The following is a 22,651-nucleotide window of genomic DNA, read 5'->3' on the forward strand; positions in this document are numbered from 1 at the left end:
TATTTTAAACTAGAATTTCAAAACCATTTGAATAGAAAAATTGATTTCTGAGTTAAGAATTGCTTCAGAATTGAATCATGACCCTAAAAATTGGAATCAAATCACGAAACATTCACATCTCTTCACTTCAAGACCTTAAATCCAGGATCCAGAACATACAGAACCAATATTCCCCCAGAAATTACCTTTTCACTTTGTAAATAAACCACTTTCAGTTCTTACTTTGTGTTGCATCTGCATGTAGGTTTGCACCAACAAAGGATAACAGTGCTTTTCTAAAAAGCTGTCAAACCTTCACATTTTTATTCGCAGTTGTTCTTTAATTACAGGAGGAAACAAAATGAGCGCTTCCTTTCCTCTGACAGATTCACACAGTGGTAAGAATTTGGCAAAATGTCAAATTTAATTGCTGCAGTTCCAACTTCCAGCTCAGTCTGTGTGAATAAAATCATCTTAAATCCCCCAGAAGGAATTCTGACAGTTAGAATTATCATGTTTTTTAGTGCATTTATAAAGGAATTCATCAGGCAAGTCTTATTCCTGATAACTAAATTCTTGTTCAAAAAGCAGATTCTAATTATCAAGTCAGATTAAGTTTATTTGAACCTAAATGGCTGCTCAAAACATGCATATGTAAATATGCTTGAATTCCACCTGCTAATCTGCATTTACACTTGCTCTAACTAAAGCAGATGAAAACACTGGGGAAAAATCTAAGTGGTGAGTTTTGACAAATTTAAGACATTCTTTTAATTAAGCCAATGGGATTTTATGGATATTTTATTGAGAATATTTTAACCTTCTGCTGTTTCAGCGATGCTAAAGAGGCTAGGAGAAAATCCTTGAAGCACAACAACCACAGTCAGCAAACACATGGGAGCCATGAATGCGGTTTGAATGCATATATGAACACCAAGCGGACCAGACACAGGAAGTGGACTACAGCGCAGGGCATTTTGGGTAAATACAACCAAAGCAAACATATTAGCCTAGTGCTAGCAGAAGAAATTACTCTTGTTTTTTTCTAGACAAAAAAGAAACGGCTAAAATCTGATGCTACTCCACTTTTGCTGATATAACACAAGAAAACACAAGAAAAATGCTCTCATCGTCTTCTTCAGTGGTTTTTATGTCATTTCCTCTAGTGGTTCTTGTTGCAGCGCCCCCACAGGCGAGGAGGGGAACAGGTTTTTCAAATAGCTTGTTTGGTTTGATATATTGCAGTGCAAAGAGAAATGTAGCAAATTGAACTGAGTTTACCAGAGTATCAGGTGGGACAACATACTAAGAACAGTTATTAAAAAATGTATGAAGAAACCGTTAATGAAGATCCCATAATTATTTCATGAAAAAAGAGGAAATGATTTATTCTTTGAAACTAAAATTTACTCTATACCTTTGTTTAATGCTTTTTATCTCACATTGGTTAACTTAAAATGTATTTAAATAAACTTTCCTCTCTTCAAAGACTCAACATGAAGCTGAATCTTGCACATTTTCTGATTTAGACACAATTCACAGAACCTATTTCTGACCTGAAATCTTACATGAACACAACCTGTTCACATCCATGTGCTGCTTCTTCATCTGCCTGAACGTTTTGAGGAATTACTCATAATCACAGCAGCAACGAGCGCCTCGGCACTTAGGCTGGGAACATCAGAATACACTTGCTGACCGTTGTTTTTCCTCTGAAATTTATTTCCTCTTCTCTGCACATCGACACACCATCTTCTGTCTCAAGTGGAAAATGTGTTTTCTGCTCTTTGTGTCACTTGAGGTAATTATGTGTCTCCATGTATCCACAGTGAGCATCAGAAAAACGAGCTCATTCATGCAGAAAAGCAGCTCTGGAGGAAACATGTAAGTCCATTAAAGACGTTTTGGTTTTTGTTGCTTTCACAGTTTTTTTGCTAAAACATTTTTCCAACATTTAACAATTACAGGACATCCTTAATGTGCTTTCATGAGTTGTGACGTTTTATGTTCCTGAATTATATAACAACATCCATACTTTTTATTTCATTTTATGTTGCACAGTTATACAAACCTTACATTTTTGAAAAGCAAAAGTTGAGCCTCCTGCACAACCAACAAGAATGCAGCCAGTGGTTTCTGATAACCTATCATGCTTCCTTGAACAGGTTAGGAACGACTATGGCCTAAACAAAACATGTTTTTGCACATCTTTAGATTGTGAGGCATTAGTCAGAATGAGTTGTTTTAGGGCCTTTGTCATTGTAAAACCAAATTAGCTGCTTCTAACTCGGTGTTTACAGTTCCATGTGAAAATGGCTGCAAACAGATGCGCAAATATACAAGTATATATCTTTGAAAAGCAGGAGTGGCACCTCCTGCATAACCAACAAGAATGCAGCAAGTGGTTTCTGGATGGTAAGTCACATGTGGAACTCTGCTGGGGTTGCTAGGTAACGGTGCAACGTCTTTGGATTGTGACTTGATAATAGAGAGGCTTTGTGAAAAGGCTCCTTTTCCAGACACCAAAAAACAGCTGGACGTATTTTTAAAGTGCTGGACTGTTTTTAGAAGCAGATAATACTCAATGGAAGAACAAAAACATGGAAAATTGTGAATTTAGCATAATAAATCTCCTCTAACATTTCTTTTCACAGAATAACGGAAGTAAATCAGGAAAAGGTAAGTTGGTTCCTCACTGAATGCTGGTTTTGTTCAGTTAAGGTTCTGAAGAGAAGATGTGATACATTGTGGCGATTTTTTGTCATAAATTCAAAGCAATCCTGATGCTTAAAAAGAAAAATGTAGCTGGTGCTTCCGGTTTGTTTATCTGCCCAAACAGCAGCTTGGCAGAGCTGCAGAGTCCATCATGCATCACTGCGTGTTTGGGTCCAGCCTGTCCACTGCTTTCCCACACATTCCTCCGTCTCTTTCGCACTCCACACATTTCTGTTCTCCTTTTGTTGCCCTGCAGGCCTCAGCACATTACAAAGAGATGCAACGAGCTCAGATCTGGCTTTCATGAGTTCTGTAACACAGAACCAGAACTTTATTAAAAGGCTTGAGCAAGTTTTTTGTCTCCTAACATCAGGAAAATTCTCAGAAAGTTTTAGATCTGATGTGGAATTCAGCAGAATTATGAAGCAAATATGAAGGAAGCAGAGGAAATACATCAGTGCCATTCAGTGTGTTACTGCCTAGCTTTGCTCTCGGCATAAAAATGTGTTTCAACATGTCGGCCAACCAGAAGTCAAAATGTTCAACTATTCTTCCATCTTCACGTCTGTGTAGCGCATTATGTTAACTAAAACTGTATAATGTAAAGGAGACACAAAATATAAAAACTAGAACTGGAATAATAGAAAACATCTGGCTTTTAAAAAGGTTAGAGCATTTTATGTTCTCATTTCCAAAGAACCAGAACGAACAGTATTCTGCTTGAATGATTTATAATAAATCTGATATTTGACCAAAAAAAATTCAAAACCTAGAAAAATGTCATTGATTTTAAAAATTCCTCAGCCTTTTATGTTTAACCGAAAGTCCAATAATTACGACAAGCATTAGGGCCATACTAAGAAAATATAAAAATCAAAATTAAAATTACAAGAATAAAGTCATAATATTACAAGAACAAAACTCATATGAGCATAACCTCAAAATAATAAAAGAATAAAGTCTTTGTATATGAGAATGAAGTCATATTTTTAGAATATTTTTATGAAAATTGTCGTAATAAAACAAGAGTAATTCAAAATTAAAAGAAAAATGTCATAATATCACAAAAATAGTCATAATATTAAAAGAATAGTTGTAATATGAAAATAGTCATAATATTCCCATAATAAATTCACAATATTATGACAATAAAATTGTAATAATAAAAGAATAAAGTAATAATGTTATTAAATTAATCTGGGAATAAAGTCTAAATAGTACAAGAACAAAGCCATGAAAAACTTAAGTCATAATATTCTGATAATAAAGATATAATAATACAAAAATAAAGTAGAAATTCAGAGAATAAAGTCACAAAATTACAATAATAAAGTCGAAATATTATCACTTTATTATTGTAAATAATCCAATAATATTGTAAAATAATATCAGTAATATTTTGACAGTAAAGTTGTAATATTATCACTTTATTCTCGTATTATTTTGACTTGATTCTCATACGACTATTCTGTCGTATGTGATTTTTCTGAATTTTTAAATTTAGCGTAATACTCTGTAGTAAATATCAGATTGTTGAGAGACAAAGATCAAAGCTTGACAGACATTTTCTTGTCAGGCGGTGAGAAGTCATGATTGGGTCTAAATGAAGTGTTTCTAAAAACCCGAGGCAGTGTGTCAGGGAGCGTCACAGACAGAAAATCACCTTTGTTTTCTGAGGATGGAAGGACAAAAACAGCAGAAGCCACAGAATATTGATGCTGCTTGAAGTGACTGGGAGTGAATTGTGATGGGATCCTGCTGCCTGCGGCACGTCAGAGGAGAAAACTAACACGTCTGGTCCAAATCTGTGGATCTTTTTCACAGCATAGATTTAAATATGTGATTTTTGCATTTATGCATAAATATTTTAGTGGAACATGAATACCTGACAGGTTCACATAGGAATAGAAATGGCCTGAGGGGCGGCGCTGCAGGGGGGCAACGAACAAAGGCTGCAGGGAATATATTACTACAAAATACACTAAATAATTATTCAACTACTTTCTAAACTATTCATACAGTTTCTTATTTAAATATGATACACTTTTCCTGAATGTTGAGGCTGTGAATGATATGAATAAGCCCTCCTGAATATTTAAGGAGATAAAAAAATGAAGGTCTATACAAAATTTGTTGAAGGACAATTCTCTTCCTCAGAGTTTGTGACAGAAATCCTAAAGCAGTTCATCTCAAGGGGGAAGGGAGGCGAGCCATGTGCTGCAAAATTCAAAACCTTTCTTCAAAATTAAAGATGTTGAAATGTTCACCCCATGTTTCCGTTTACCTCTGCAAAAGAAAGTCAGTTAATTCGACTTAAACATATACACTGAATAAAAAGAAACAGATTTTTTAGTTTAGTTAGAATTACCAAAATTATTTCTTTTTGCTAAATGCCAGAAAACTTTGCAAAAACTTTTTTTTTTTTTTAGAAATTACTTACACAGTACTGTTGATAACTTCTGTTTTCAACTATACATATGCAACCTTGAAAAGTTTAATTTATTCCTGAAGTTTGGGTTTGGAAAGAGAAGAAACAACACGTGGGCAGCGTTCTCCAAGGTTTGAGCATCCTCATACTGTAACTAACCCTCAGACTATCACAAAATGTTTCTGCACTTCAATTCCCTTTGATTGTCGATTAGTAATTTGGGAAGAATCCTTCCCCCCAGCAAACTGTGTGGACTCTGACTCCTTAACCTTTTAGACTCATCCACCAACCGTAGGTTCTGGATAACTTCACATAAAAACCGGAGCTGGACAACGAGACTCTGCCTACTTTAGCAAACACCTCAAGAGATGAGATGAGATCAGTTTGGAGCTGAAGTTCAAAATAATAGAGATTACACTGACAAGGGTGAATCTGTTCCCAAGGTGCTGTAGGAACTCTGAAGTTTAGCCGTAAGGCAGAATATTTTGTGTTAGTTTGTATTCTTGCTCATCACTGATGTCCCTTTTGGTCAGAAAACAGGGTTTCCATAGTAATGTTACCCAAGACAGGTTCAACTTTATATGGTAAAAAAAAAAAGGCGAGGAAAAAGAAATCCAATCCTCTGCTGCCCTCTAGGGTATTAATGGTAGAAGTGAAAGCATACTTAAATTAAATATATTAAAAAGTATCAGGTAAGATTAATTATATGCTGTATAGATCACAACATTCAAACAAAAAACAGATTTGCTGTCACTATGCGGTTGAAACCATAAGTTTACATTCACCAAAATAAAACACACAAACTTAGTTTACTGTAATTTTAATTCATACGTTCAACTTAATTTAGTTTTGTATAATACAATCAGATTAAATAAGTTCCATTCTAACTGACTGATTTTTATGGACAACAAATACTGTACATTTTGAAACATTTGCTCTTTATTTGCCAAATATTTGAGGGGGAACAGATAATTTCAGACAACTGAAATATTTGGTTCCAATCTTCTCTCTAACTTTGGCAAAAAAAAAAAAAAAGAGAGAGCAAATGTTAATAAATCTACAGGATTTGTTGTCCATGATGAAAGGAATGAAACAGAACAGAATTTCACGCAATACCGTCTCCATTTCAGGCTGTTTTCCCCTTCCAATATGGCGGAATGGTTGACGTCTCCGTGTGACGAGCAGCTTGTCACACATCGGCGACGAACGTCTGATTCGTCATTGTTCGCGACGTTGAATCTGATTGGTTCGTTTGTGTTCCAGCGTTACAGATTCCGAGTAGAAACACGGACTCGCTGTTTTCCATCCGTTATTCGTCGAACATCGCATCCTGTCGTTGTTACAGCAGGTTTTTAATTCACTAATTTGATGCAGCTGACGTCGTTGTAATCGTAAACGCTCGAAGCGACATAAATTCCGTCTGTTTCAGGTAATTTCTACGGCTTTTATCCTGAAATGACTTGCTAGCTAGCTGGCTAACACGAGTTTACATTAGCTAATGCTTTTAGCGCTAAAACTCCGTAATTTACTACCTTTTTGTTATTTAAATACAGTATGTGGCCTTTCTTTGACATTTTTAAACAAATACCGACTATTCTCTCTTATTGGTCAGATTTAAAGATCGTATGAAATGCTCTAATTCATCCTACAGTTAAATTGAATATTATGTGTTATTAATTATTGTTTTAATTCCTGTTCAGGTTAAATCTGGTCTCAGTTTGAGTGAAAATATTTAAAATATCATTTAATTCACACAAATGTATAAAACTCAGTCTCCACCTAAACTGATATCTCAACAAATTTCAAATGCCAGTTGTGTAGAAGACTAAATAAAATAAACTATGTATGTTTTTCTGGAGAAGATTTCCATATTAATCTAAAACTGGACAGAGAGCAGGGCCGGTCCAAGATTTATTAAGTCCCTGAGCAGAAATGGGACTAGATCCCCCTTCCAGTTAAGGCTACTGGTATAACCACATGTTACCTCATTAAAAAGTCTCTATGTTTCCTATTAAAATGATTGATTTATCATTAACTGGAGTATAAGACATAAAAAAGGCAACTTGCTAAGCCAAAAGTGCATATAATATACATACATTTTGAATTTAAGAGGAAAACACATTTATGCTTTAGCCAAAACTCTTTAAGTGACGATTCAATTTCACAAAAAGGAAGGCCATGTTATTGAATTTTAGGCAAGAAAATATTTATTTTCTTATTTAAGAAAAGAAAATGTAATTATTCGTTTTGCGTCTTTTAATGTATTTTTTATATTGCATAAAAATGGCTTAAGTAGTTAATTGAAAAATCCATAGAATGTGTCAAATATTTTTATCTGATTAATCGATTCTTAATATAATAGATGTAGTTTTGTAAATACAGTAATAAGTGACTAAAGCTCCTGATAAAAACATTTTGAGAATATTTGGTCAATTTAGTTTTTGTCCCCAGTCATGTCCTTCCAGCCGGACCGTGGGGGTCTGAGGGGACAGATGCCCCCCGGCCAGAACTACCTGAGCCCTCCCGCTCCCCAACCTCCTGCTCCACCGTACCGTTACGACCCACAGACTCCGCCGGGTTCGGGTTACCATGGCAGCGCCGGCTGCATGCCCCACCACCCTGACTTCATGCAGTACCCTCCCCCGGCTCCGCCGCAGCAGACCCCCGGCGCTCTGAGGCAGTGCCCGCTGCGCCCGCCTTTCCCCAAACCACCTCCCAATTTCCCGCCTCCCCCTTTGCCCAGCTCAGCAGGGGGTCCCACTCCCGGCTCCCAAGTGTCTGTTCAGACCTCCTATCCCCCCTACATGATGCCTCCGCCCCCACTGCCTCACCCAACCATGCCTCCGCCCATGAGCTACCACCCCCCATACCCCATGAACTACCCTCCTTTCCCTCCTCCGCCCTTCAACCCCGGCTACACCCAGACCGCTGGCTCCTTCCAACCGGACCACGGCCTGCGACACGGGGGGCCGTACCCGTACGAGAAGTCCGCCGACAGCCGGAGGTCACCGGAAAGAGGGTATCGCTATGACGACCACAGGCAGAAGAGCTACGGCGAGCGACACAGAATGGAGTTCAGCGGAGAGAGGAAGGAGCGCGGGAGGAGTCCCGACCGGCGCGGGAGGCCGGAGGGAGGGCGCTACAAAGCTGACTACGACAGAGGGAGGAGTCCGCCGCGACACCGGAGCCGGGAGAGGAGCAGGTAGGGGTCAAACTGATGGCCCGGGGGCCAAAACCAGCACGCCTCTGCTTTTTATGTGGCCCTCTATCAATCAATTTTATTTGTGTGACATATTTTAACAACAAGGCAGTTCAAGTGCTTTACATAAAATAAATAAATTGAATCAATTAATCACTATACAGACTCTATAAAAGGACATTTGCTGAAAGAACAACACAATTAGAGAAATCTTTAAGCAACACTGTATAAAGCCAATAAATATTTTGTATCAAAGGTTTTTTTTTAAATTTCAGTACATATATTTTACCCAGGACTCCTCAGCATCACCTGGTTCAAATTCAGTGTAAAAAAAACAAAAAACATTCATATTTCTTAATCAATAAAAAACTATTCAGTAATAAGGATCTCACTCCTGTCTGCTTCATCACAGGGAGCGGTACCGCCACCGAGATGTTCGTCGATCCCAGTCACCTGATCGGTACAGGAAGAGACCTCGGAGGTACGACTTTCAGGTTCACACAGGGAGGCAGCAGAATGTCACCTTAAAACTCATGATAAATGATCACATTGTCATTTTGAGACAATTTTCAACTAATAAAACAATAAGGTTATGATAAAAGTACAGCCTCTCAAAGATCAAACTTTAATTTCCACTTGGAAAAAAACACAAAGTACCAAGTATTTTTGTCTAATTTCTAGTGCAAAAATCTTAGTTCACTTGAAACTTACTAGTAACTTTTCATCAAGAATTAGGCGCTTGTTAAAGTCAATAATTCCTTAATATTAATGAAAAAGTTCTACTTAGTTCTTACATTTGTCCCATTTTATAACTTATAACGATTTTGTGTTTTTGCAGTGGATTCATTGGAATTTATTATGATGGTGATCAATCAAAATGTTATTGTGAAAATATATTTTTCATGACAAATTATGACCAATAAAGTGATCTTTTTCAGCGTTTATTAGATTTAGGTCAAAAGACTCAACTTGAAATGAGTGGGGGAAAAAGCAACCAGAGTTCAAAAAGATGTGAGCCATTTTTAGAAGATAGAAATCCGAAAGTGTGTTTTTATTTTTGTTTTGTGTAGCCGCTCAACGAGCCGAGAAAGGAAGCGAGGGCGCTGGGAGGAGGAGAAGGAGCGGAGGTCAGACAGCTCCTCGGGGCCGAGCCGGGAGCGGAGCTACTCGTCCCTCCGGAGCCGGGACAACGACGAGGCGTTCGGGGAGCGCGATCGGCAGCGGGACAGAGAGAAGGAGAAGTACGATGAGGAGGAAGAGCAGCTGAAACCCGCCTGGATCCGCTGCACTCACGCCGAGAGCTACTACTCCAACGACCCCATGGACCAAGTGGTACGTTCTGCTCAGCACACTCTGGTTCATGGGCTAAACCCAGCCCGCCTTCCAGATGAACTCAGAACAGTTGTGTGCTTAAATATTATTTTATCAGTCAAATCAAAGGGACATTTATCTGTTCACTGCCAAGTTACATCAATCAGTCCCTCCAGTTTTTTGGCGATTTTGCACAATAAATTAAAATTTTCACACTGCAAAAACACAAAGTCTTACACAATTGTTTTGTCTAGTTTCTGGTTCAAATATCTTATTACACTTGAAATAAGACAAAACTAACTTACAAGTAACTTTTCAGGAAGATATATGAGCTTGTTCTATGTAAATAATTCCTTAATATTGATTTTAAAAAACTCTAGTTCCATTAGCAGATTATTTCTCTTACAATAAGACATTTTTCTCTTTTTATAAGTGAGACAGTCTGCCAGGGAATCCAAAACTTTGTCACCCTGACTAATTCCTCTAGGATTTCATGATTGTTTTTGATTTATTTTTTTTATATTTTTTGCAATTAAAATCACACTTAGATATATCTACAAGAAATTTAGGAATATTTACACTTATGTATGATGTCAAATGAAACTTTCTGTTATTCTCCACCTCAATAAAGGATAACTTGACATCAACTAATGTCAAGTTAGCAGTTCTACTAAACTGCTACTAAAGCAGCAGTTTAGTAGAATTAAGAAATACTGCCACCTACAGGTGGGAGTTAGCATCACTTAAACCCAAACATTTTCACCATTTTTACAAAAATGTGCAACAAACTCAGAATTATGCATCAGAGTGGAAAAACGTGAAAGCATAATTGCGAGTTTATTGCAAGTTTTATGCAAAAATGGTCAAAAACTTTCTGTTTAAGTGATGCTAACTCCCACCTGTAGGTGGCAGTATTTTATTTGCTGCTTCAGTAGCTGCCAAGTTATTGCCATTAAGTGACAAAAGCCGTATTTTTGCCATATATAAGCAAAAATATTGCAAAAATGTCTTGCAAATATTTCTAAATTTGTAATTTAAATTGAAAAAAAATCACCAAAACAATCAGTGTGAGAAAATGTTCGATATTATTTAATTTTAAGAACTTATTGAATACAGACACAGCTATTTATTCATATTTTAACTGTTTTTTAATGGATTCTGTTCATGCATTCTGGAGCATTCACGGTCCTGATGTGGCTGAAAGTGAAAATAATTTTGACTCCATGCTGTAGATCGTCAGGCGGCGCCTCAGATCACTTCCTGCACGATAAAAGCCTTCCTGATCCCAGCTCTGTGTTTTTCTCCAACACTGACCTTTACCAGGAGTCGGTGAAAGCTGCAGCAGGAACGCTGGCTGCTCTTCCAGGAACGCCAGAGTGACTGTAAATGTCGGAGTAAACTGATTTATCACGACTGTCTGTGCTTCTTCTGCCGGGACAGTGACGATGTTATCACCGAGTGAAAAAACAGAGGGCGTAGAGTGACTTTGGCGCTCAGATCGAAGGTTAAATGGAACCGCTTTATGGGAATGAAAGCTTGATAATTTAATGTGCTTCTCGTTCCGGGACAAAATTACGTTTTCACAGTTTTCAAAATGAGCTTTCAGGAGAGTATTTGTTGCATTCTTAAAGCACTCAGTTTGTCTTGATGATCTTTGTTACTTGATCGGCCCACAGAGCGAATTTCAGTCTCTAGAAACCTAATATCTAATGAAGTGATCACATTAAGCCACTCAGACAGCCCACCTTGTCACTTCATACTCTGACATTCCTGTAAATGTCACAGAAAGTTACATTTAAGTGTTCTTCGTGTGTAATAATAATTTCTCTGCAGGCGTTGGAGGCAAAAATTGCATTAAATTCACTTCAGTCCTCTTTAACCGTTGCTTGGACGTTAGAAACCTTTAGCATGTTTCCATCAAAGGATGGTGCCTGCAAACGTTTGCCCTTTCCTTCCAAATCCAACGATGATCATTACAGTCAGACACCACAGGGGGAAAAAATCCTTATGCCTGAATAAATTTGCAAATTGTAATGTGTTTTTATGCTTAAGAAAAAAAGCAACTGTCGGAGAAACCTTTTTCCAAGTGTCCCAAAAAGTTATAGCGCCGAAACTCAGTAAAGAGAAACTTGAGCCAAAACCTTTGACAGAAGAGTAATGGCTTCTTCCTTAGTGAGCGGCATTTCAGCTGTATTATGGCATGTTTGTGAATTTGCTTTTTTAAATTTTTACCAAGAATTTACACATCATGTTTTGAAGCTTGATCTGCTACTTGGCACACGTAGATCCATTTCCTTTCTCTGTTTCAGGGCGACTCCACGGTTGTGGGAACCAGCAAACTGCGCGACCTTTACGAACGCTTCGAGGACGAACTCGTAAAGAGGCAGGAACGAGCCAAAGCCGCTCGACCCAGATGGGAGCCGCCTAAAACCAAACTGGACGAGAATCCAGGTGTGTAGCCCAACGCTTTACTGGTTCTGCTGCAGTTTTCCATTATAAATTTTATTTGGATTTAGTTTTTTATCCTGACGCAGAAAACGTTAAATCAATGTAACTTTATTTGAGTTAGACCCTTTAATCCCAGTTATAAAGGGAAGAATGTGAAATAAAATATACTAAAATGACAGATTAGGTGTGTTTATTTGTAACTTTTATATTTTTTATTTTGTATGAAGATTTAATCCTGGGTTTAGACATGTTAACTGTTTACGTGGAGAAAAAAAGTTAGCTTTAGAGTGAATTAAATGAAAAGGTTTTTTAATAGGTGGGCTTCATCAGAGCATGAGGTCAACATGCTTCTGTTAAATAACATTTTAAAAAAAAACTGCTATTGTGTGAAACTTTAAAAGTGATGAAAATGCCAGTTAATTATCTGTTTGGAAACTGAAATAAATTATTTAAAAAATCACCGTAGAGATATTCTGATTCAGGTTTATTCATTTAAAACATTGATAAAGCATATTAATCATAAATATGCCAGATTGTAGCCCCAGGCTAGTTTCTGTCTGCTTGTCCCTCATTAGGTTGATGTTGGCATAAATACATGAGACTCCAGACATTGGACAAGATTAATGAATATATGTCCATTACTGATCCACATTCTTTGACTTATGTTACTTCCACTTCTTCTGCCACTTCTATTTTTTCTCTTACTTCTACTTCTATTTTTGTTACTTCCACATCTTATACTAATTTTATGTCATCTCCTACTTGTATTCGTTCTTTTACTTTTTATTCTGCTGCTTCTTCCACTTCTACATTCTCTACTTCATCTACGTCTTCCTCTACTGCTACTTTTTCTCTCACTTCTTTGGCTACTTAACTTCTTCTGCTTTTACTTTTCTACTTCTTCTGCAGTGATTTGAAGACAATGAATTAAATATCTATTTATTTATGTTAAAAATATTTTCAATATCTCTCAAATAAATGTTATCCTAAATGTATCCTAAAAAGCATAATCTGGCCAAATTTCCTGCAAGGGCAAAAACACAACTAAAGTTTTATGGAAGGATGCTTTTAAAAAATATCCACCAAAAACCTTTTCAGAAGAACCAGGAGGTTTAGTTCGGATCAGTTTAAGACGTTTGCTCAGGTATTTTGCTGCAGCTCCCAGCGTTGGGTCTTTAAGGCTTTAATGGGGGCGTCCATCTTCTTCTTCTTCTTCTTCTTCGTCTGTCTGTCTGTGTAACGTTTTGCTACCAGAAGCCAATTTGTTTACGATGCTATCTGCATCACTCCGTCTGTTTCAGCTCGTACGAATCCCTCCTGCTCAATTTCATTTTGTGAATAAGTGGGTCTGGGCTCTGGTCACATAATAAAGAACTGGCGTTAAAAAGCTGATAAGAATTGAAGAAGCAGTTTAGCTACGAAACGTCTGAACAGTCGTTATAATCCTGCAGTTTGTTTTCTGTTAATGAAGAGGCGATGAAGGAAGTGAGGACCAGCCTCCGGGCTCAGAGAGGAAACTGGACCTGCTGGTTCCATTAACCACTTCTTAAGTTTCTTCATTCCTTCCTTCCTTCTATCCTTCTGTCTTTTCTTTGCTTCCTTCCTTCCTTTAGTCTTCCCTCCTTCCTTTTTCTTCATTCATTCATTCATTCCCTTCTTTGTCTCCTTCTTTCCTGTTTTCTTCATTCCTTCCTTCCTTCTATCCTTCTCTCTTTCTTTGCTTCCTTCCTTCCTTTAGTCTTCCCTCCTTCCTTTTCATTCATTCATTCATTCATTCATTCATTCATTCACTCTTTCCCTTCTTTGTCTCCTTCTTTCCTGTTTTCTTCCTTCCTTTGCTTCCTTCCTCTATCTCTTTCCTTCCTCCTTTTTTCCTTCCTTCCTTCCTTCCTTTTTTCTTCATTCCTTCCTTTCTTCTATCCTTCTTTCATTTCTTTGCTTTCTTTTGACCTTCAGTTTTCTTTCCTTCCTCTCTTCTTTCCCTACTTTCTTCCTTTCTTATATTGCTTCCTCCCCTCCTTTCTTCTTTCTTTCCTTCATGCATTAATGAGTCTGTCTTCCCTTCTCTCTTCTTTATCCATTCATCCTTCCTTCTTTACTTTATCAATTCATACATCCTTCCTTCTTTCCTCTGTTCCTTATTTCCTGAATTTTATAATTCTTCTGCTATTCATTTCTTCCTTCCCTCCTTACTTCCTTTCTTTTTTCCTTCCTTCCTTGAACTCTCTCTATAATCATTTATTTGATGCCAGTTTCTTCCTGTTAATGAAGAGTCAGGTGGAAATGAGGGCCGGCCTCACAGTGGAAACTAAAGCTTCTGGTTCCTTTACAGAGGAGTATTTACATGGTGATGCCTCTGATGTCGGTGACCTTTCAGTGACCTTTCAGAGCAGCCTCTACCTTTACCTTTTCGTTGCAGACGACAGCAGCAGCGAGTCGGACTGCGAGTCGGACGGCGACGGCAGCAGCTGCTCCAGCAGCTCCGACTCCGAGGTTTTCGACGTCATCGCTGAGATCAAGCGGAAGAAGGCGCATCCGGACCGTCTGCATGAGGAGCTGTGGTACAACGACCCGGGGCAGGTGAGACGAAACCAGTTAGCGCCCAGTTCAGACCAGTGAGACTGGGGAGGGTACTGGTGGAGGAGCAGCTGGTCAGGGGGCCGGCAGGAAAAACAACCAAGGAAGTTCCTTTCTTCATTTCTATTCTTTCTTCTTCCATGTTTTCATTTTCTTTCCATCTCTTACCTTTATATTTCTTTCTCTTTTTTCTTTCTTCTTTCTCCCTCATTTCTTTCCTCCTTCCATTCTTACTTCCATAATTCTGTCTTTATTTTTTCCTTCTTTTCTTTCTCTTACTCTTTTCCTTTCCTTTTTTCTCTCCTTCCTTCCTTTGTTTTCCCTTTCCTTGCTTTCTGTTTCTCCTTTTTCCTTTTATCCTTCTTTCTATGTTTTTTTCTTTCTCTCCCTTCCTTTCTTCCAATTCTCCTTCTTCTTCTGTTCCCTTTTTCCTTTCTCTCCTTTTTCCTTCATTTGTTCTTTAACCTCTCTTTTATTACTAATTCTCCATATTCAAAGTTTCATCACTTCAGAAATATTTGCCATTGATCTACAAATTTATAAATTTACATCTAGAATATGTAAATGTATAGATGTAAAGATCCAGATTCCTTCCGGATCTTTTCCGCTCCTTCCCTCGGTCGGGACCGTATTCTTCCAGTGGGAGTAAATCCCAGCAGATTTAACTCTCCGATCCTGCCTTGTTTCTGTGACGCCATCTTGATTTCTTCCTGAACCTATGAAAACCTCGGAGCTAAAGGTCGGCAGCCTGCAGCGTTTCCTCCGGTTCTACCTGACGCCATCATGGATCACTTTCTTCCTTTCTCTCTCTGTCCAGATGAATGATGGCCCCCTGTGCAAGTGCAGCGCCAAGGCCAGACGAACGGGGATCCGCCACAGCATCTACCCCGGAGAGGAGGTGGGGCGCGCTGTGAATAAATCACCCATCGTGACCTTGACGCTGCGCCACAGCACGGCCAAGGGCAGCATCTCACTCATTCCCACACAAAGGCCATTCTCTCACGGACTACAATAAATGTGACTCCATCGCCTGGATAAGAAGATTAAAAAATAGACTCAGGTCCTTGTGACTCACTGATTATGTTTTCATGAGAAGCTTTAGCTTCTGTTAGCCCCTTCAGTGGAAGAATTAAACACATTTTAGCCTTGATATCAGACCTTCTTGCAGCACTAATTGATAAAAATCATGCATTGATTAATAAACCTCCAACCTACAGGAGGTATTTTGGAGTTTGCTCAATTTGCACATCAGTCTTGACAAGATTTGTTGCATATTTGCTACTTGACATGAGATTTTCAATCCACACGGATATAAAACATTGATTCTCTGCAGTGAAAATGCAAAATTTTTGTTATCATTAGTTTTTAAATGTATTCCAGTTGGATTTTTACACAAGTAAACCTTTTGACAGACTGAAATGATTAATCAATTATTCAAATAATTGTCAACTATCTATCAATTAGTCGTTGACTGGAGTAAAGAAACTCAAAAAAGCAAGTTTGCTGAAAAACAACAGATTCAGATCAGACATTAGACCAAAACTGTACGAAATATACATTTTGCATTAAAAACAGACCTTCACTCTGTAAATGTTTTAGCTGAAACTAAGATTTGCTACTTGACATGAGATTTTCAATTCAGTTCTTTACCAAGTTTTCCTAATGCAGCGAAATCATCAATCATTTAGGAACTTAATCCACTTTCATTGAGACACATCCTGTATAATTCAACTGAAAAACAAACATTATTGAGATAAAAATCCTGTATGGGTGAAACGATTAATCGATTCTTCAAGTAATTATAAACTTATATAGTAACTGGAATATAAAGACGCAAAAAAATACATTTGCTAAAAGAAAACAAAATACATATCCAGAGGAGTAATTCAGGCAAAACTGTACAAAATAAATATATATTTTACATTTAAGATCAAATAAAAACTGTCTGTAAATATACGTCTTTACCGATTAATTGATTATTGAAATAATCACCAGCTAGCTTAGTCATCAATGAATTGTTTACTGAAATAGCAGAATTATCTGAAATGTATTTATTTTCTGATTGTAATTCTTGTTTTGCTGCCAGCCTGTGAAGCAGTGCCGTCCCATGAACAACAACGCCGGGAAACTGTTCCACTACAGGATCACGGTGTCTCCCCCCACCAACTTCCTGGTATGATGTCATCAGCGTCTCATTCCTCCATTACAGCAACTCGGATGTCTCACTCCACCGTTTTGATTCCCTTCTTTTCCAGACCGACCGGCCGACAGTGATAGAGTACGATGACCACGAGTATCTGTTCGAAGGATTCTCTCTGTTCTCCCACACTCCTCTCACCAACGTAAGTCTGAGGGAACGATTAATCGATTAACAAGCCGGTCAGACATGTTTACTGACCTGATTTTATGTTTTGTTTTTGTTTTTGCATTTGTTTTCTGGTTTTAACCAGGAGGAGTTGATAGTTTAAAGCTATAATTTCTAATTCCTCCAGATTTTATGAATTAATTTAATTACGAATTGTAAGTTTGTGGGTTTGCAGCATTTCAGCACTGCAAAAATACAAAATCATACCAAGTATTTTTTCTAGTTTCTAGTGAAAATATCTTCGTTCAACTAAAATAAGAAAAAACTAACTTTTTAATGTAGAAGCCTAAATTCAGTTTTTGTTCATTCAGACTTTAGGATAAGTTATGTTCATATTTCTTAGTATAATTTGTGTATTTGGATAAAGATGTTAACTAGTTGGATCTATTGCATAGTAATTTACTATATTTGACTACACTAATGTCTTGCAAATTTGCATATCTAATTGGAATTAAGGATTTTAGGGTGTAGCTAGCCAGAGTCTGTTGGGCAGTTGGAGTGGAGCCACACAGTTTTTTGACCTCACTCTCTTTCCTTTTAAATTGTCGTTTCTCTTTATTTTTCGTGGAAAGGTAACCTTTGTACCGTTTTTATTATTATTTCTGAAGTAAACCATATTAAGAGGATCCAGTCCTTTTTTTTGGTTGTCGTTTTTTCGTCATCAAGTGGACTGAAGGGAAAAGACGGAGAGCGTCAAGCTTATGGCTCCTATATTTAGGAAACTACAATTAGATAGGAGCTTGTTTGAATTCCTAGCAGATTATTTAACTTATAATAAGACATTTTTCCCACTTTATAAGTGATTAATTTATTATCATTCAATTATTGGTGTAAAATAAAACTGACAGTATTATTGGAAATGTTTTGTTCCACATATCTAATTCTTTTTTTAATGTGTGGCATCCTTAAAAAGCTTATTTTAAATGGGAATCTTTCTCAAGAACAGTATTTGTTTGTAGCGTTATGAGTGCAGTGACATGCAGTCACAGCCATACATTTGCCTAAAACAAAAAATAAGTTCTAACTAATTTATCATATTTTTTATTATCACAGCACCAAGAAATATTGCAATGAAATTCTAATTTCATATTTCCGACGTTTACTCCAAATGTTTACCTATGAACTCATGCAAATACAAGTAAACAGTTTTCTTAAATTTCCACTTTGAGTTTTTGTAAAACAAATAATAATTTTTAATGGCATGAAACATTTGTGTGGATGAAAGGCCAAGAGGTGTATCTGTTTCTCCAGATATGTCAAACATAATAGATATTTGCTTTTAGCTCAAACAACCATTTTAATCATGAGGAATACACCTGATTTTTACTACTCCCTTTCCCGCCGTCAGCGCTCCTTTGACCCTCCTTCAGTTAACGCGCTGAGCGAAGCCTTCCTCAGCTTTCAGATCCAGTTTCCTCAAACATAACTTCAAAAATCAGCTTCTGGCTGCGGGTCGGCTCCTTTGTAGCCGGGCTGACCTTGCCACCGAGTCGCCGCCGCGCCGTTTGAAGGCCCATCATTGGCTGTCGGCCATTAAAGAGGAACCACTCGATCCGGAGCCGTTTGAGCTCAGCCTGGTTTCTGTCTCTCTTTAGAAAACTTTAACTCTGATTTATGGCCACAGATCTACAAAGTGTTTTATTTTTTTACACTGCAAGTATTTTTGTCTGGTTTCTAGTGCAAATATGGTAGTTCCTAAAACGAGATAAAAGTAACTTTTCACCAAGATCTAGGAATTTGTTTTAAGTAGATAATTCCTTAATATTGATGAAAAAGTTCCAGTTCCACAGGTGGATTATTTCACTTATTATAAAATATCTTTCCCCTGTTTTAAGTGGATAATAGTCAGCGGAACTATTACTTTTCAGGGATGCAACTAATTATTAATTAACTAACTATTTCAGTAATTGATTAATTGGTTAAACCCATTAAAAATGATTAAGGCAAATTTGGCAAATTTTTCATTTGCCGACTTGAGCCTTTTTTATACAATATTAAAAATACATTAAAAGATGCAAATGATTCAGTTCCTTTTTTTTAAAAAAAAAAAAAAAAAGCTTTTTTGTTTTAGTTTAGGCTAAAACATATTTACAGTGTCTAAAACTCAAAATCCACATTTATTTTGCACAGTTTTGTCCTAATCACTGCACTGAGTGTGTTGTTCTTTCAGGAAATTACCTTTTTTAGAATCTGTTTTCTCCAGTTAACGATTAATCGATTACTAAGCTAACTCATTATTTCAGTACTTGATTAATTACAATTAATCTGATTAAACATTTCAGCTCTAGTACTTTTTCATCAATTTTAAGAAATTTGTGAATTAAAACAAGCTCCTATAATTTCCTGGAAAGTTACTTGCAAGCTGGTTTTGTCCTATTTCAAGTGTAGTAAGATATTTGCACTAGAAATTTAGACCAAAATATTGCCGTATCTTGTGTTTTTGCAGTGTATCCCACATGTTTGGCTAATGTGATCAATAGCATGAAAGACCCTGGAGGACATGGCCCGATCTGAGGCGGATAATTTAAACGGGCCTCGTTAAGAGCCGGAGCGAGGCGGATTAGAAAACCTAAAAGCGCAGCGATATTAGCTCGCTGCTAGTTAGCCGCTGGGACGGGCAGGACTGAGCGCTGCTCCCAGGTTAATCTCTTAAAACGAACCCCTGCGCTCCGACAACAAAGACCGTGTAACTGGGGAGATTAAACACAGAAGAGCTGGCTTATCCTTTTAGCCAGATTTCAGTTGCTTAATTTCCACGAGTCGGGCCTTTTTAATGCATCTGCCTGCGTTTCCGTTTTCCATACATGCTTCCAGTTTTTTTTAAAAAAAGGAGCTTTTAATGAGTTTTCCTTGAAAAGCTGTAACCTCTGCCTATCGCCGTGGTAATGAGACACCGTGTCCTTTTCTTCTCCTTGTCCTCTGCTCCTTTCATCATCACAGATTCCATTGTGCCGAGTGATCCGCTTCAACATAGATTACACCATTCACTTCATAGAGGAGATGACACCGGAGGTCAGTAAGACACCACTTTATCTCACAGCTCCTCTTTCCCCTTTTTCTTCTCCTTCTTCTTTTTGTTTTTATCTCAAACGGCGGAGTCCAGCGGCTAATCCGTTCCAGGAGGAGGAGGAGAAACCTCCGGGTTTGACCTACAAAAGTTGATCGGATCGATCAGTCAGATGAGCTTTCAGGTGTTCTGTGAGAGTGAATGTTTGATGACATTTCTCTGGGTTTTCCTGCTTGTTTCCAGAACTACTGCGTCCGAGGTTTGGAGCTGTTCGCCTCCTACTTGTTCCGGGACATTCTGGAGCTTTACGACTGGAACCTGACGGGTATGAAACAAGAAACGACTGGCTTTAACATCGTCACAAGAAACCGTATTGGAAGGAAAACATTCCCACAGTATGATACTACCGCCACTACACTGCAAAAACACAAAGTCTAGTTTCTACTGCAAATATCTTAGTACATTTGAATTAGAACAAAACTTTTCAGCAAGGTATAGGAGTCTCTTTAAGATAAATAATTCTTTAATATTGTTTAAAAATAACTATTAGTTCCACTGACAGATTATTTCACTTATAACATGAAATTTTTCCCATGTTATTACAAATATTAAGGAATTACTACCTTAAAACAATTATCCTATTATCTTGCTGAAAAGTTATTTAAATGCTTTTTTTTCTTGTTTCAAGTGTACTAGGACATTTGAACTAGAAACTGGACCAAAAATACTTGGTGATATTTTGTTTTTGCAGTGTTCAGTTAAAATAAACTAAAAAACACAAACTTTCCCTAAGATATAGTACTTTACCGCAAAAACCCAAAATTTTACCAAGTATTTTTGGACTAGTTTCTAGTGAAAATATCTTAATACACTTCAAACTTAGAAGTAACTTTTCATCAAGGTATAGTAGTTTGTTTTCAGCCAGTATTGATGAAAAAGTACTGGAGTTGAAATGATTAATTGGATTAAACTAGTTTCAGAAAGGTACTTGGTTTAAGTCAATAATTTCTTAATATGGATGAAAAAACACTAGTTTTATCTGCAGATTATTTCACTTATAACATGGCAAAATGTCTAGTAATAAATAATCTGCTATTTTAACTAGCTCCTGTTTGTTGTTGAAAAGTTACTTGTAAGTTAGTTTATTTTATTTCAAGTTTTCTAAGATATTTTCACTAGAAACTAGTCCAAAAATACTTGGTAAAATTGTATTTTTGCAGTGTATGTTTAACAATAGACATGGTGTGTTCAAAGTCAGATAAATACCTTTATTGTGACATTTATGTTCATTCCCCTTGATTTTACCAGCTTGTGAAATATAACCCAAAAATGTATTTATCCCAGTTAATTTGTGTTTTTATGAAATACCAGTTTGATTTCCAAACTTCATCCCTGAATGAAACTCATCTAATCTGTTATGGTTTTTAAATTTGTTGATCTTTTTTCAGTACTGTACCCTCAACAAACTCAATATTTTGACTATTGTTGTAAAAACAAACCTGAGTGTGTTAGTTTAAAAAGCAAAACTTTAAAAATGTATTCATTAAAGTGAAGTAAAGCAGAGAAAATGAACCTATTGCATTAATGAAAAACTTAATTAAGTTGTTTTTGTTACAAGAAAAACAAAGATAATATTCATCCCTTGGCTTTAAAGTTGAAATGTTAGCAAGAAACCATTTGCTGCATAGATTCATGAAACATTTCAGATTTAGTCATTTCATTTTATTCATTGAATCTCAGATTATTTGGACTTTTTGAAGACTGTTTTCTCTCTTTTTCAGGTCCTGACTGCGACTCCGAGTCTTCTGGATGCCAGCGCTTCCATTTCATGCCTCGTTTTGTCAGATTCTTACCGGGTAGGACTCTTTAAAACCTTTACATGACTGAAATACAAAAGCAGCATCTCAGATTTCGCTGCCGTTTGTGCTGCAGTTCTCCTTTCAGCCACCAGGTGGTGCTGTTGCATTGCTGCTTCAGTGGCATTTGTCACAGCGACTCCTGCCATCATGCCATCAAAAAACAGTTCCTCTCCCAATTTGAAGAAGCAGCAGACAGACACTTATCCTGCTCTTTTACAAAAGCACAGCAATGGCTAATCAAATGTTTCTGATGGGATCTGTGAGGAGGAACCTTTTTTTATACAGTCCAGGTAGAAAGAAATGCACCCGCTCTCGTTTCCGTTGTGTTTCATGAATAACAAACCATCGTCTGGCTTTAAAATGACATATAGTCCAAATAGCTCTGCTGCCTCGCAGACAAAAAGTTCTGGGTTTGAATCCCAGCTTGGATTAATTTGCATGTTCTTCTTGTGCCATTGTGGGTCCAAAAACGTGGCCACTTTTTTGGTCCATCTCAGGGTGGCAAAGCCTAGTGATCATTTTTAAACATTTTTAAAATGTTTCTAAATCATATTTTGGTATGGTAGCCCTTCCAACGTAACAGCTCATGAAGTTAACACCCTGTTCAGATAATCCGCCTACAAACCTCAGTCTCTGTTTGGTTGAAGTGAACTCTGATGCTGTTCGAATGCGTATGTGAAGGACAAGCGGACTGGATACCGCTCCAACAGCAGGAAGTGGAGCATTCTGGGTAAATGCAACCAAAAAAAGCCTAGAGCTAAAA

The 22,651-nt window shown here is 37.3% G+C and overlaps 1 protein-coding gene and 1 long non-coding RNA gene across 5 annotated transcripts in view; one reads left to right on the top strand and one right to left on the bottom strand.

Moving 5' to 3' along the window:
* Positions 1-22,651, bottom strand: part of LOC114136647 (uncharacterized) — a 94,140-nt gene that overhangs the window by 41,033 nt on the left and 30,456 nt on the right. The gene's annotated exons all lie outside the window — the stretch shown is intronic.
* drosha (drosha ribonuclease III) overlaps positions 795-22,651 on the top strand; it is a 134,511-nt gene continuing 112,654 nt past the window's right edge. Inside the window, exons 1-14 of one of the 4 annotated variants that reach the window (XR_003593851.1) lie at positions 795-960; positions 1,809-1,863; positions 2,634-2,658; positions 7,574-8,324; positions 8,734-8,802; positions 9,392-9,653; positions 11,942-12,083; positions 14,500-14,660; positions 15,475-15,555; positions 16,744-16,830; positions 16,913-16,999; positions 19,963-20,034; positions 20,273-20,354; positions 21,811-21,885. Coding sequence is in view for 3 of the 4 variants with exons in the window: in XM_028004741.1 (XP_027860542.1) it covers positions 887-960; positions 1,809-1,863; positions 2,634-2,658; positions 7,574-8,324; positions 8,734-8,802; positions 9,392-9,653; positions 11,942-12,083; positions 14,500-14,660; positions 15,475-15,555; positions 16,744-16,830; positions 16,913-16,999; positions 19,963-20,034; positions 20,273-20,354; positions 21,811-21,885 (2,023 nt within the window). In the remaining variant the exon portion in view is untranslated. Of the gene's footprint in view, positions 961-1,808; positions 1,864-2,633; positions 2,659-6,114; positions 6,552-6,575; positions 6,675-7,573; positions 8,325-8,733; positions 8,803-9,391; positions 9,654-11,941; positions 12,084-14,499; positions 14,661-15,474; positions 15,556-16,743; positions 16,831-16,912; positions 17,000-19,962; positions 20,035-20,272; positions 20,355-21,810; positions 21,886-22,651 lie in introns of those variants that run through there. The other 3 variants (XM_028004741.1, XM_028004742.1, XM_028004743.1) reach the window with 3 other exon arrangements.

The sequence above is a fragment of the Xiphophorus couchianus genome, chromosome 21 (assembly GCF_001444195.1).
Source record: "Xiphophorus couchianus chromosome 21, X_couchianus-1.0, whole genome shotgun sequence".
In the NCBI taxonomy this organism is placed as follows: domain Eukaryota; kingdom Metazoa; phylum Chordata; class Actinopteri; order Cyprinodontiformes; family Poeciliidae; genus Xiphophorus; species Xiphophorus couchianus.